Source organism: Talpa occidentalis, unplaced genomic scaffold (assembly GCF_014898055.3).
Source record: "Talpa occidentalis isolate TD23 unplaced genomic scaffold, MPIMG_talOcc4v2.1, whole genome shotgun sequence".
Lineage (NCBI taxonomy): Eukaryota > Metazoa > Chordata > Mammalia > Eulipotyphla > Talpidae > Talpa > Talpa occidentalis.
Window position 1 is genome coordinate 77,857,869 of NW_026555331.1, and position 16,733 is coordinate 77,874,601.

Sequence of the window (16,733 nt, forward strand, 5' to 3'; positions counted from 1 at the left end):
CCAAGAGATAAGTTAACATCATTAGCGATGTCATGTTGACATCATGTGCCTCCTGACATGCAATAAGGGCTCTTCACGTCTGTAATATTTTTCCCAAAAGCCTATTCCACCAGTTTAATCATAACAAAACCATAAGACAAACCCAAAGTGAGGAACATTTTATAAAATATCTGATAAGCAATCTTTAAATCATCAAGGTCATAAAACAAGAGACTGAAAAACTGCTACAGATTGGAGAAATCTAAAGAAGCACAACAAGTAAACATGATGCAATATCCTATAATGGATCCTTATCTAATATGAATAAAATATGCGATTTTAAGAGGATTGCATCAATGTTAATTTCATAGTATTGAACACATTAAAGAATGTTGTGTGAAGAGTATACAGGAACTCTGTACTACCTGCACACCTTTCCCCATCCATCTAAAATAACAATCATATATCAATAATCACCATATATGCAAATAAATTGAGCTAATTAATCAAAACGCACAGACTGCCAGATGGATTAGAACAAAACCCAGCTTTCTACTGTCTCCTAAAGGCCCATTTGAGCTCCAACAATAAACATGGGCTCAATGTAAAAAGTTGGAAAACAATTCTACAATTGTTTTTTCTACCAAAAAAAGTAGGGACAGATATATTTCCAACAGATAAAATGGATTTCCACCTAAAAAATGGTAACAAGAGATAGAGTTGGACACAATACATTAGGGATTAAGGGATCAATACATTAGGATGACATAACATCCATCAATATATACTAAATGAAGGACCTTCAAAACATATAAGGCAACTCTTATTAACTCAAAAATCAGACTTTGGAAGCAACACAACAGCAATAGGAAACTTCACCACTTACACCACTTACACCAATGAATTGATTAACCAGACAGAAAATCAACAAGGAAACTATATTGCTAAACCATATTGTTCAATGAGAAATGGACTCAATAAACATTTACAGGCAATTGTGTCCCAAAGTAGCTGAGTACAGATTCTTTCAAAGTGCCCTTGGAACAATATCCTGGGTAGATCAAATGTTGGATGACAAAACAAGGGACAACAAATTCATGACGATTGCAATCATATCAAGAATTTTCTCTGATCATAATGGTATCAAACTAGAAATAAGTCACAAAAAAGAAAGCAGGAAAAGCCTCTCATACAACACATTAGGTTAACAAGGAAATCAAAGAAAAAATTAAAAATTACCTGGAAGAAAATGAAAATGAAAACATCCTTTCCAAAATCTATGGGACACAGCAAAAGCATCACCAGCAAGGATCTATGTAGCCATACAGGCCCACATGAAGAAAAAAGAAAGCTCTCAAATGAATACCCTACCTCTTACCTTAAAAATCTAGAAAAAGAAGAGCAAAACAAAAACCCAGTACAATGAAGGAAATAGTAAAATTTAGAGCAGAAATAAATGAAATAGAAATCAAAAACAGTCCAAAAGATCAGTGAAATCAAAAGCTGGTTTCCTTAGACAAAAATAACAAAATAAAAAAAAACACTAGCTAGAGTCAGGGAGAAAGTTCTAAGAAATAGAATCAGAAATAAAAGAGAAATTAAAACAACTCAGAATCCAGTTGCATCCACTTTGCCACAAATGGCATGAATTTATTTTTTTTGATCACTGAGTAGTATTCCATTGTACATCTTCTTGACCCATTCATTTGTTTGGGATGAATTTAGGTTGTTTCCATATCTTGTCTATTGTAAATAGTACTGCAATAAGGCTGTGGTCTTTTTGGATTTGTGTTTTTGTGTTCTTTGGGTAGATTCCTAGGAATTAAATAACTGGATCAGGTAGCAGATCCATTTCTAGTGTTTTGAAGAACTTCAACACAGATTTCCCACAGTGGCTGGACCAATCTACATTCCCACCACCGATGTAAGAGCAATCCTTTTTCTCCATATCTTCACCAGCACTTTTTTCTGGTATTTGTAATATGGGCCATTTGCACTTGTGTGAGGTGCATTTCCCTGATAACAAGAAATAATGAACATTTTTTCATACATCTGTTGCCATTATCATTTCATCTTTGGAGAAGTGTATATTTAGCTCTTCTGCCAACTTTTGAATGGGTTGTATGACTGAATTAGAGATCTTTAATACCAGCCCTTTATCAGATGTATGGTGTGCGAATACTTTCTCCCATTCAGTGGGGTATCCCCTTATTTTGGTTACTGTCTCTTTTGCTGTACAGAAGCTTTATAGTTTTATGTAGTCCCTGCTATCTATACTCTCTTTGTTTTCCTTGTTGTTTCCTTGTTGTTTGTTGAAAACTTCCTTTGTGTGAGAGGCTTTTCCTGCTTTTTCCAACATAACCTTCAGAAACACCTTTTTGCTCCAATACCATTCTGTTTTTATTGTAATGTCTTTGTAATACAGTTTGAAATCCAGAAGTGTAATAGCCTCATTATTCCTCTTTTTAGTCAGGACAGCTTTGGCTAATCAGGATCATTTGTGATTCCATATAAGTTTCAGCAATATTTGTTCCATTTCTTTGAAGAACAACATTGATATTTTTGTTGGAATTGTGTTGAATTTGTAAATTTCTTTGGGTAGGACGGCCATTTTGATAATGTTAATTCTTCCATTCCATAAGCAGGGAATACCTTTCCATTTCTTTGTGTTTTCTATTCCTTTAACAATGTTTCATAGTTATCCTTGTATAGGTCTTTCACCTCCTTTGTTGATTTCCAAGTATACAATTTTTTGATACAATTGTAAATGGGATGGTTTTCTTAATTTCTTCACTTCAGGCTAATTGTTTGCATATAAGAAGTAACTGATTTTTGCATACTGATTTGTATCCTGCTACTTTACTGACCTGGCTTATTCTTTTTTATTAATTTTCTGTAGATTTTTTTTAGGGTTTTCTATATATATTATCATCTGCAAATAATAGCTTTACTCCTTCTTTCCCATTTGGATTATTTTTGTGTCTTTCTCTGTCCTAATCACTGTAGCTAGGAATTCCAGTACTATGTTGAATAGTAGTGGTGAGTACTGGATCTTAGAGGAAAGGCTTTCAGTTTTGTTTTTTTTTTCCCAAGTGTCTCAGAAGTGGATGTTGAATTTTATCAAATGCTTTTTCAGCATCTATTGATATGATCATATGTTTTTTACCTTTCTTTTTGTTGATGTGGTGAATTATGTTGACGGGTCCTCAGATGTTGTTCCCTTTGTGTCCCTGGAATAAATTCCACTTGGCCATAGGGTATCATGCTTTTTATGCATTGTTCAATTTGGCATGCTGAGATTTTATTGAGAATTTTAGCATCCATGGTCATTAGGGAGATTGTCCTGTAGTTTTCTCTTTTAGTGTTATCTTTGTTTGGTTTCAGTATTAGTATTTGATATTGGCCTCATAGAATGTATTTGGAAGTATCCCTTTTTTCTCAAAGTTTTGAAAGAGTTTGAGCAGCAAAGGTATTAACTCGTTTTTGAAAGTTTGGTAGAACTCGCTTATAAAACCATCTGGTCATGATCTTGTTTTAATGAAAGAGTTTTGCTTGCTGTTTCAATTTCCTTACTTGTAATTGGTTTGCTCAAGTTTTCTATTTCTTCTTTATTCAACTGTGGGTGATCACATAATTCTAAGAATTTTTCTGTCTCATCTAGAGTGTTAAAATTGTTTGCATATAAATGTTCATGGTAACCTTTGAATATCCTCTGGATTTCTGCTGTTTGTTACAATTTCTCCTCTTTCATTAATGATCCTATTTATTTGAGTTTTCCCCTTTTTTCTTTTGTTTATTTTTATTTATTTTTTCAAAGAATGAGGCTGATCCTGTTTGAGTTTTCCCCTTCTTCTTTATGAACCTAGCTAAGGGATTATCTATTTGTTTATTTTTTCAAAGAATTAGGCTTTGGTTTCATTGATCTTTTGGACTGTTTCTTTGATTTCTATTTCATTTGACTCTGCTTCAATTTTTCTTATTTCCTTTCTTCTGTTTGCTTTTGGCTCTTTCTGTCTTTTTCTAGTCCCTTGAGATGAGAGATTACATTGTTTCTTTGGGGGCTTGTATTGCTATATCCTTTCCTCTTAGTACTGCTTTTGTTATAACCCAAATATTTGAAAGGTTTTGTCCTTACTGTCATTTGTCTCAAGGTATTTTCTTATTTCTTCTTTGATTTCCTCATTAGCCCAGTGGTCTTTTGATAGTACATTTTTCAGTATTCACATATTGGAAGATTTCCTTGACTTTTTTTGTACCTGATTTCTAGCTTGAAACCTTTATAGTCACAAAGATACTTTGTATGATTTCACTCTTGATGTATTTGTTAATATTTGTCTTGTGACCCAGTATGTGGACTGTCTGGAGAATGATACAAGTGTACTTGAGAAGAATGTACATTCAATTTTGGGGGGGTGCCGTGCCCTATAAATATCTGTTAAGTCCATGTTGTCTAGATCTTTGTGTAGGGCAACTGTGCCTCTTTATTTTCCCTCTCATTGATCTGTTCATTGGTAAGAGTGGGATGTTGAAGTCTTCAACTACATACATACTTTCTCCAATATTTATTTTCAGACTTAAAAGTAACTAATTATTTTGGTGCACCTTCATTTGGTAAGTATATATTGATGAGTGCTATGCCTTCCTGATGTATTGTCCCCTTAATCATTATATAGCACCCATCCCCTTTTGAAACTGGAAGTCTTATCTGCTGTAACTATGGCTGTTCCTGCATTTCTTTGGGTGCCATTTGCTTATTAATCATCTTCTACCCTTTACCTTTATCTATTGAGTTGTCAAAAAAAAATCATGATGCAAGTTTTATGTTTTTCAAAGAAAAAATATCTCATGACTTTTCCAATAACCAATGTTTGTGTTTGAAAGTTAGGTACATTTCTTAGAGGCAGCAGAAGTTTTAGATTCTGTTTCCTAATCAAACATGTCTGTCTTTTCATTGGTGAGTTCAGTCCATTGAGTATTGTCAAACTTTTAAGTGCCTGTCCAACTCCTAGATTCAAAATGGATTAGTTTTGTTTTACTTTGCATTTGTCTAAAAGATATGTAACTTTTTACTGCCCTTTTCTGGAGCTTGTCTATTTTTCTGCTAAATTGTTCCTCTTTTTTTCTGTTTGATTTGAAGTATTTTTTTAATCTAGTCTCATCACCAATCCTTTGTCAGTCCTTCCAAGACTGTGATTTGTCTTCTTGCTTTACAATAGTGGCTTTTGATAGACCAAAATTTTAATGCTAGTAAGTAGTTATGTTTATCCATCATTTCCTTTTGTTTCTAGTTTCCATATGTTGTCTACAATATCTTCCCTAAGCCCTAAGTTCATAAAGACATGTTCTTATATTTTTTTCTGATAGTTTTAAAGTTTTATCTTTTATAGTTAAGTGATAAGTACACCTAGAATAATTTAATGTATAAGATAAACTCTAAATTCAATTTTATCTTTCTCCATAGGGATAGCCAATTGTTCTACCATTGATTACCTCATAATCTATCCTTTAATAGTGTGTGGTAAAGCCAAAAGAAAAAAAGAAAAGAAAACATGTTTCCATACATATGCCAGTATGTTTCTAAGACTATTCTGTTCTATCTGTTGATCTATTTCTTTGTCCTTGTGCTAATACTACCTTGTCTACTATTACAGTTATATAATAAGTATTTATATCTAACAGGATAAACCTGCCCACATGTCCTTCCTTAAAATTCTCTTATCTATGTTTTCACATATGCTATTCCATCATTTTATAAAGTAGGATTTTCAGGCTTTTTCTATTTAAAACTAAAGGGTGGATCTAACTCTCTAATATTCTCCCTGAATTGAGTCCTGAGGTCCCTCATGAGGCATTATGGAATCTTTCAATCTGTTCCTTACAAAAACAGAGATTAAGAAAATTCCATTGGGGGCTCATACAATACAAAAAAGGGACTTTTCTAAAAAAAAATTAATAAAATTTTATTAAAGGGCACTCCCAATTTTCCTGCCACAAAATTAGGCTAGTTAATAAAAAAAAAAAAAAAGTGTTTATCCTTTCAGGAAGAAAGCATAATGAAATTAACAAGAAGAAAAAAGAAATATTTTTAACTTTGGTAGAGAGGATTTTTACTGCTAAATTTTCATAATTAATAACAAGTTCAGAAGAGAAAAAGGAAAGAAGGTGCAATTTTAAATTGTTTAGGAAAATATCATACTTCCAAAAGTACAGTGAGATAGACAATGGTCACTTTAAAAATGGATTACTTAAAAAATATAAATACATCCTTTTACATATTCTCTCTGCTCATTTTCTACCCAGTTGATACACCAGAAACACTACAGTTGTCTCAAAAAATAATTTCTAATGAATTATAGCTTTTTAAACACTGCCCCCTAATGTTCATACTCAGTTTCCCATGAAATGATAAAAGAACCATGTTAATAAGAGTAATCAGGTCCTTCTTCACTTATCTAGCATTTTTGTCACATAGACTAGATTTCACAAACTGAGGCAATCTCAACCACACAAGTGCCAGAGTGCATTAAAGTAAATCCCCAGGGCCTCCCTGGTGGAGCAGCCAATTGAGCGCCACACTGTGAAGCCGGCCGCAAACTCTGCAGCGCGGGTTCGATTCCCAGCCAAGCAGGGAGATTCCCACATGGCGTGGCAGACCTCTGCCTAGCCCACTGCTCCCCTCAGCAGTGTATTTCAATAGATCTGCCTGTGCTGCTCCCCAATCTGTCTCTGGTGAATCTTCTCACCCTCCCGTACCACTAACTGTACCCCAGTTCTTGTATAAATAAATAAATCTTTTTAAAAATATATATAAATAATAAATAAAGTAAATCCCCCCAACTATCTAATATTACTCTCATCAGCAATCATGCCAATATCTAAGAACAGACTATTTGAATTTGGACAGCATGACAAGACAGTGATACTAGAGGGTAATATCAGGGAAATCTTGGATCCAATTATAGCATGTGCAACTTTAGACAGATCTTATCAGCTAATTAAAAAATAAATAAAAATTGATTACCAAGAAAATCAAACTTCATAAAAAGAGATGATCCTTATTGTATGTACATACAAACTCATGACTCATAAATGACCTCTGATTCCAAAAGAATCTGCTGAAATTTAAACTCCCCAAGGAGTAAGCTTGTTCATGCCTTCCACCACTGCCAATATGATTAACAAAAATGAAAAAGAATAGCAAAACTGTATGTTCCAGTACAGCTGTTCAGTGCTTTATAATCACAACATCCATGTTATTACTTAACAAAGACATATGTCTAAATATGAAAAGCACAGAAGAACCTAATGTTTAGTCAAGAAGACTGAATTTTAAACCTGTCTGCCATTAAATAGCTAAGTGACCTTAGGTCCGTTAGTTACCCCAGATGTTTCCTTATCAGGAAATAAGAGAATGAACTTATGGATGTTTTTCTAATGATTGTCTGGAGGTGTGGATGAAGGGAATTTTAGAATTATGAGAGGTGTGTTTCAAGACTACACATACCTCTCCCTATCACTTCCAAATTCCCCTATCCCAGTCACGGAAAAGTATATGATATCGTCTCTCTAGCTGAGAACAACTAAATTATAAAGTCCTACACCAAGGTCTTTTGAACAAGGACCTTGAGGTTAATACAAGATCTGAGGACTAGAAGAAAATATAGAGACTGTCAAATCACAAGCCAAAAACCAGAAGAACTCTTGGATTTAACCATAGTTTGTTACAAATGTATAGCTTTGGGAAATGTGAGGTTACAAGTTAACTTGGCATCTATTAAAAACTCTTTAGTCAAATTCATTGATTCAACAGACTCGAGTTGAATCCCTACTATTTGCTTTATATGATGTATCAAACTGGGAATAAAACAAAAGCCTGTGGGAAAATGGAGGAGACAAGCAAGAAAAGAGGCAAATACAAAGTGTGATAGAGAACATCCAACTCAATTTGCAGGGATCAAGAGAGACTACACAAAAACAATAGCATCTGAGGTGTAATTTAAAGGACAGAGAATAACAGGTTATGGTCGAAGAATAGTGTTTCAAGCAATAAAAACATCAATGTGAGAAGAAGCATGGTGAATTAGGAAAGACAAGTAATTCGGGTCCATATATATTGTATGTTTTATGACTTTATCATTAAAGTCTATATTTTTAAACTGAACTGTCCCTGTAAATAAATGTTTTTTTCCCCTTGGCTTCCAGGAAGTTCTCCTGCTACCTCAATGACAATTCCTTAATAATTTCCTTCTCTGTGTCTGGCTCATTTTCCAAACAACTAGTGACTGGAGGGCATCGGTCTTAGCACATCAGATGCTCCTTTTTCTATCTTTACTCTCTCTTAAAATGATCTCTATCAGGCTTCATATGTCATCCATTTGCTCATAAGCATCAAATTTTACTTCTCTCCTAAACTTGTAATTCTTAGATGCAGTCTCTTATACTACATTGCTTGGGTATCTAATAGATATCTCAGGTTAGACATGTCCAAAATCTAACTCTTGACATTTTCCCTATCAAAAAATTCTATCCACATTCTTCAACTCAGTAAATAACAATTCCATTCTTTTAATTTCTCAGACCAGACTTAAGAGTCATCCTTCACTTTTTCTCTAACCTATCTGTAACCTATTTGTAATTCTTATCTACTTTAACTTGAAAACAGTCTCAGTCCTATCATTCTTCAACTTCCTCTATCACTAGTGCACTAATTCAAGCCACCTCATCTCTAGCCTGGAATATTTTAACAGCTTCATTGTTATTCTTCTACTTGTACCAATGTATTCTACATTCTATTATCAACAAAAGAGCTGGAGTAATCTTTTTGAAAAATATGAGGTCATAGCATCCTTCTGTTCAAAACTTTCCTTTCACTTATAATCTTACTCAAAGTAAAAGTTAAATTCCTTAAGAATAGCTCACAGCTCCTTCATAAGATTTTACTAAACAATATCTCCCTGATTTTCCTCCTCTTAGAGTTCCCCTCATTCAGTCTGCCTCAGTTGTACTTGTACGTCTTCAAACATACCCAGCCTTAACACCTGCTGTTGCCCCTGCCTGAAACCCTTTGTCAAAATGTATGTGATTCACTCCTCCTTTATTCATTCAAGCTTCTACTCAAATGGCACCTTACCAAAAAAAGCTTCTCTGGTCGCACAGTATAAACTAGTTCTAGCCCATCCCAATGCATTTTATTTCTCTCTTTTGACTTCATCACTATCACATTCAATGACAACCCCAAAAAAGTGCCTATTCATTTACTTCCTATCCCCTTTCCCTAGAATTTAAATCTCCTTGAGAGAATAAATAAGTATCATTCACTGTTGTATCACTGAGCCTTAGAATACTACACTGCAGATTATAGGCCTGCAGTAAATATCTGGTGGAAAAATAAACAAAAACTAAAGATATGATGACAAAAAATAGCAATATAACTCTTTTTAAGAGCTACTATATTTTTAATAGTTGGAAGCTTATAAAATATGTAAAATAAATACAATGACTTTTTTCCTTTGGTCTAAACACACACACACACACACACACACACACACACATTCACCAGCAAGGGCTGAATAATAAGGATGACTTTGTAGCACCTTTTACTCGGCTTAAGGCACTTTTGAAAACATTGAAGGGATATGCTGAATTCCTCTATAATCTAAAAGCTGATTAATAAGTCACCTAAAAAAACATGTATGTTAATAACAGTACTTTGTAAATGTTTGTAAATATGAATAGAAGTATTGGTTAAAATTATAAGCAGACATTTCACAAAGGAGGTATAAATAGTTGATAAATACATTTTAAAATGTCTATGTAAGCTAATTTTCTTTAATGGTTAATTTTCAGCAGCGTGAAATGACTGGAGGGAAGAGAGAGTAGAATAACTTCAAGAAAACCAGCACTGTTCAAAGGATTAATATAGAGACAATAAACACAGAAATTGAAAACCAATTCACTGAGGTAGATGTGGAGTTGAAATACCTGTGATGGAACAATAAATGATGTGAGGAGCAATCATGTCTATATCTTCATATCCCAGGCCCATTGCAGACAGTTTACCAGGTACATAGTTTTCCACAAATACATCACAAACCATGGCAAGCTGAAGGGAAAAATGAAAACACGACAAACTTTTAAGTAACTGAATTTCAAAAAATCCCCAAATGAATTTCAGTGAACACAATCAATCATCACTTTGTAGTAGTCCAGAAAAACCACAAGAAAAACAGAACTACAAAGTAGAATTAAATAAACATAAAGGCTCTGGGCAAATACTTGAGGTATTACAGTCAATAAAAAATAGCTATAAAAGTAGATTATTTTTTTAAAGATTTATTTATTGATTTATACAAGAACCAGGATACAGGCCAGATGAGCGGGAAGGTGAGAGGATTCACCACAGACAGAGTGGGGAACAGAACAGGCAGACTGATGAAATACACTGCTGAGAGGAGCAGTGGGTGCGACAGGAGAGATCTGCCACTCTATGTGGGACCCTCACCGGCTGCCTGGAATTGAACTGGCCCTGCAGAGGCTGAGGGCAACTTCACAGCACAGCGCTCAAATGTCTGTGCCACCAGGGGAGGCCCAAATTTGATTATTTTAAGAGGAAAGGCCACATGAATAGGTAACAAGAAGGCAGGCAACAGTAACCTAAGGAGAGAGACATAAAAAGAAACCTAATGATTAGTCTTGGGTGACTAGCCTTGAAAACTAAGAGTGGTGAAGAGTACAGCCCTGACAAAGCCACTCTTGGTCCTGCATACAGGGTGATTACATGCCCAAAGGAAACCTCACCCAAAGCAGTAAGAACCCAAAGCAAAAAAAAAAAAAAAAAGAAGAAGAAGACAGAAAAACACAACAAACAACAAACTGTAACAAAAATCCTCTGGGGAATACCACAATGCAGAAAGAGAACAAGGCTCCAGAACCTAATCACAAAAACATGGAAGATCTGTTCTTTCTATTAAAAACAGAATTCAAAATTACCCTAATAAAAAACCTCAAAGAAAAGAAAGGAAATTTAGAAAAATAAATCAATACACTGAAAAATAAAGTCAAAGAACAGATAATCAAAACTGAATCTTTAAAAAAGAAAACAATGCAGATTCAGGACATAACAAGAGCAGTAAAGGAGATGAAAAGTTCAGAAGAAAGCTATGGTATTATAACAGACCAAAGGTAAGAATGAATCAGTGAATCAGTGAACTTGAGATAGGGATGAGCAAATGAGTCAGGTAGAAAAAGAAAGCAACAATTGAAGGAAAAAATAATAATAAAAACAAAAATAAACAAACACTCCTGTAATTATCCTACTCCATAAGGAAAGGTACTGTAAGAATGGGCATACCAGGGCTTCCCTAGTGGCACAAAGGATTAAGTCTCAGCACTATCAAGCTATCATCAGCCAGTAAAACACCAAGTTCAATCCCCAGCCAGGAGCTAACCCACATGGCGCAGCAGACCTCGCCTGTCTTACCTGCAGCTCCCCTCAGCAGTGGATTTCATTAGATCTGCCTGTTCTGATCCCCACTCTGTCTGGTGAATCCTCTCACCCCCTGCACCTCTGGCTTACACTCCAGTTCTTGTAAGCATAAATAAATAAAATAAATCTTAAAAAAGAGAGAGAGAGAGACTGTGGGCACAGGTAAGTGCTCTCCTGACTCGCCATTTTAGACCAGGTATCTTTGCATCCAGAATCCACCTACACTGCATGAAGCTGGGAAAAAGCTGCCCCCACAGACATAGGTGAACTGAAAAGCCCTCACAAGTCACGCACAATCTGGCTGCCAGTTGGAGCCCAGAGCAGGATCCAGTAATTTGGAGCCCAGTGGGCGATCCAGCCACAGCCAGGGCAGTCTGTGGGACCACAAGACCCACCTATGGAATTAAACAAATACAGAAGGAGATATTCCGTGACAGCTGCCACTAACATATTCACAGTACCACTGCCCTACTGGACTCTGGCATAACAGTATTTGACCCAATTGACCACCAGTTTCCGACATCCCAGAAAGAGCACGCCAAAAAGATGCCGGCCGGTACCAGCGACACAGTGTCCCAATGCATAGGACAAATTAGAAAACAAGAAGCAGGGAGAAGAAAAACTACAAGCAACCAAGCAAGTCCTCAAGGAAAAGACACACCACAAAAAGAAAATCACCCACCAGAATGCAATAACAGTGAGTTGGAAGAACTTCTGAGCCTTCCCAATAGAGAATTTAAAATCACCATTGTGGACTTCTAGTGAGTCCAAGACCTGGGACACGACAGTGAGGGAAATCAGACATGGGGGACTGTCATGTCTAGCATGCAGTCAATCTTTATTGTCTTAGTGCTCATTATATACTATTTTAATTGCAGCAGGTGTAACATCAAAACATACCATATAATGATAACATGTATGAGTGATTAGTCTAGTTTCTTACTATTATCTATTTACTTCAGACAGTAGGGTACCAGGTGGTTAGTTCTCACGCACATAATCTTATCGCCCCCTAGCCAGAGCCTGGGAAGTTCGCTCATTATTTTTGTTATTCTCAAACTGTGGAGATGTGCGCAGGTCACTTCCAGGCTCTCAACACCAAGTCCTGTTACCCAGAGGTTTTCCTCCAAGATGCATGTGTTTTCACATGCCTTAGGGACTCGGATCAAGGCCCTTCTGCTCACTGTGCAGGGTCTTTCCATTTTGTTATTCTCAGACTGTGGAGATGTAGAAGCCTGACTCCACACAGGTCACTTTCCAGGCTCTCAACACCAAGTCCTGTCACTCAGAGGTTTTCCTCCAAGATGCATGTGTTTTCACATGCCTTAGGGACTCAGGTCAAGGCCCTTCTGCTCACTACGCAGAGTGGCCGCCTCCAACACACCATGATTAAAAAATTGAAAGAGGGCCTCTCCTGGTGGCGCAGGCAGTTGAGCGCCGTGCTGCGAAGCTGTCCACAGCCTCTGCAGCCCCGGTTCAATCCCGGCTGGCCAGCGAGGGTACCACATGGCATGGCAGACCTCTCCTGCCGAGCCCGCTGCTCCCCTCAGCAGTGCATTTCGTCAGTCTGCCTGTTCTGCTCCCCGCTCTGTCTCTGGTGAATACTCTCACCCTCCTGCGCATCTTGCCTGTACCCCGATTCTTGTAAAAATAAACAAAATAAATCTTAAAAAAAAAACCTGAAAGAAGTCGAAAATGACATGGGAAAAATAATCAATGATCAGAAGAATAAAATTGAGTACCTAAAGAGGGGAGTGAAAGAAATGCAGGAGATCAAAGGATTAATGGAGAGCTAAAGAATTCTGGGAAAAACAGTGAAAACAGACTAGATGAAATGGAAAAACAAATAAGCACTCTCCAAGACACAGAAATAAAAAAGCACCAAAACAGAAAAGGAAAGAGAAGTAAGAAGGAAAAAGAATGAAGACTTCGGGAACTATCTGACCCCATGAGGAAAGGAAGTATAAGAGTTATAGGAATCCCAGAAGGAGAGGAGAGAGACCTAGGAACAGAGAAAATATTCAAGGAAATAATTGAAGAGAATTTCCCAAACGTGAAGAAGGAGCTGAAAATAGACACACAAGAAGCAAGAAGAACACCAAACTTCCATGATGAAAGGAAAAATACAGCAGGACACATAATAGTAAAGCTCCCAAGAATCCAAGACAAGGAAAATATAATGAAGCTGACAAGAGGGAAGAAACGGATAACATACAAAGGAAAACCAATCAGGCTGACATCAGAATTCTCCGAAGAAACACAATGGGCAAGGAGAGAGTGGAGGGACATATTCAACAGAATCCAAGACAACAAATGCCAACCAAGAATACTCTATCCCGCAACGCTTTCCTTCCCATAGAAAGAACGAATAAGGACCTTCCCAGACAAATAGAAACTCCGGAATTTCATTTCAACCAAACCCCCTCTCCAAAAAATACTACAAGGAGTCCGAAAGCCACCACCAACAGGGGGGTGAATAAGAACGAAGGAAGAGAAAAACAATTTAATTTTTAAAATAAATAAATAAAACCAGAGAAAAGACACAACAAAATGGCAAATACAGATGCTGACATAACTATATTAATTCTAAATGTAAACAGACTAAACTCTTCAATAAAAAGACACAGAGTAGCAGGCTGGATTAAGAAACAAAACCCAACCTTTTGCTCTCTCCAGGATACACATTTAACTACAAAGGATAAAAACAGACTGAAAGTAAAAGGATGGAAAACAATCCTACAAGCAAATGGACCAAAAAAGAAGGCAGGAACAGCTATACTTATATCAGATAAAACAGATTTCAAACTCTAAAAGGTAAAAAGAGACCAGACAGTCACTACATCATGATCAAGGGGACAATACTTCAAGAAGAAATAACACTCATTAACATATACTCACCAAATGAAGGAGCACCAAAATATATCAGACAACTATTATCATCTCTGAAAACAGACATGAGAGAAAACACATATGTAGTAGGAGACTTCAACACACCACTATCAATAATGGATAGATCAACAAAACAAAAAATAAGTAAGGACACTAAAGCTCTAAATAAAGATCTAGAGCTCATGGGCTTAACAGACATCTATACAACACTAAACCCAAATACATTTTTTTCAAGCTCACATGGATCATTCTCCAGGATCGATCACATACTGGGACACAAGACAAACATGAACAGATACACCAAGATTGAAATCATACCAACCATCTTCTCTGACCATGAAGGCATCAAAGTAGAAATAAACCATAAAAAGAAGGCAAGGAACTCTCCTACCTCATGGAGATGGAAACCCACACTACTGGATCACCACTGGACTAATGAGAAGATCAAAGAAGAAATTAAAAAATACTTTGAGTTAAACAAAAAGAAGGACACCAATATCCTAAATGTATGGGATGCAGCAAAAGCAGTAATCAGAGGAAAATATATAGGAACACAGGCTCACATCAACAGACAAGAAAGAACTCATAGAAACAACCTAATCACACATCTCAAAGAACTAGAAAAAGAACAACAAAAAGAAAAAATCTAAAACCAGTAGAAGATAGGAAATAATAAAAATCAAAGCAGAAATAAATGAAATCAAAACTAAAAAAACAATCCAAAAGGTCAATGAAACCAAAAGCTGGTTCTTCAAAAAAATAAAAAAAATACACAAACCTTTAGCCAGGTTCACAAAGGAAAAATGGGAGAAAGCACAAATAAATAGGATCACAAATGAAAAAGGAGAAATCACAACAGACACAGCAGGAATCAAAAGAATAATCAGAAACTACTATGAACAGTTATATGCAAACAAACTCAACAATCTAGAAGAGATGGGCAAATTCCTACAACTCTACAATCACCCAAAGCTAGATAAAGAAGAAATAGAACACCTAAACAGACCAATTACAAGCAGTGAAATTGAAACGGTCATCAAAACCCTCCCAAAAACAAAAGCCCAGGACCAGATGGATTTACAAATGAATTTTACCAAACATTCAGAAATGAATTAGTGCCTAGCCTTCATAAAATTGAGAAAGAAGGGATAATACCAAACATGTTCTATGAAACCAACATTATACACTAATACAAAACCGAACAAGGACAACACATAATAAGAAAACTTCAGGCCAATTTCTCTAATGAACACTGATGCAAAAATCCTTAATAAAATCTTAGCTATCAGAATCCAACATTATATCCATAAGATAATTCGCCACGAACAAGTAGGATTTATTCCAGGGACACAAGGATGGTTCAACATCCGAAAATCAATCAATATAATCCAACACATCAACAAAAAGAAATATAAAAACCATATGATAGTATCAATAGATGCTGAGAAAGCTTTCAACAAAGTACAACAACCATTTATGATAAAGGCCCATGAAATTCTTGGGATACAAAGAACATACCTCAACATCATAAAGGCCATATATGACAAGCCCATAGCCAATATCATCCTCAATGGTGAAAAGCTGAAAGCATTTCCATTAAGATCTGAGCAAGAAAAGGATGTTTACTTTCACCACTGCTTTTCAATATAATACTGAAAGTCCTAGCCAGAGCAATAAGATAAGAGAAAGACATACATCCAAATAGGGAAGTAAGAAGTCAAACTATCACTATTCACAGATGATATGATAATATACTCCACAGAAAAACTAATTAAACTAAATAATCAATTTAGTAAAGTAGCAGGATACAAAGTCAACACACAAAAATCAATAACCTTTCTATATACAATAAATTTGTAGAAGAAATCAAGAAAACCATCCCTTTTATTATTGAAACAAAAAAAATAAAATACTTGGGAATAAACCTAACAAAAGAGGTAAAGGACCTATACAAAGAAAACTATAAAACACTGTTAAAAGAAATAGAAGAAGACACAAAGAAATGGAAAGACATCCCCTCCTCATGGATTGGAAGAATTAACATTATCAAAATGGCCATTCTACCAAAAGCAATTTACAGATTCAATGCTATTGCAGTAAAAATTTCAATGACATTCTTCAAAGATAGAACAAATATTTATGAAATTCATATGGAGCCACCAAAAACCCCAAATAGCCACAGCTCTCCAGAAAAAGTAAGAAGGGAATAGAGACATCACATGCCCAGACTTCAAACTATACTACAAGGCCATAATAATCAAAACTGCATGGTATTGGAACAAGAGCAGACACACGGACCAATGGAGCCAAACAGAAAATCCAGAAATAAACCCACAGATATACAGTCAACTAATCTTTGACAAAGAAGCAAAGAATATAC

General features: G+C 35.8%; 1 protein-coding gene across 10 annotated transcripts in view; it reads right to left on the bottom strand.

Annotated features, from left to right (window-relative positions):
- Positions 1–16,733, bottom strand: part of SUGCT (succinyl-CoA:glutarate-CoA transferase) — a 793,244-nt gene that overhangs the window by 749,871 nt on the left and 26,640 nt on the right. For all 10 annotated transcript variants that reach the window (XM_054692302.1, XM_054692300.1, XM_054692297.1 and 7 more), the window contains exon 6: positions 9,961–10,081. In XM_054692302.1, the coding sequence (XP_054548277.1) occupies positions 9,961–10,081 (121 nt within the window). The remainder of the gene's footprint in view (positions 1–9,960; positions 10,082–16,733) is intronic.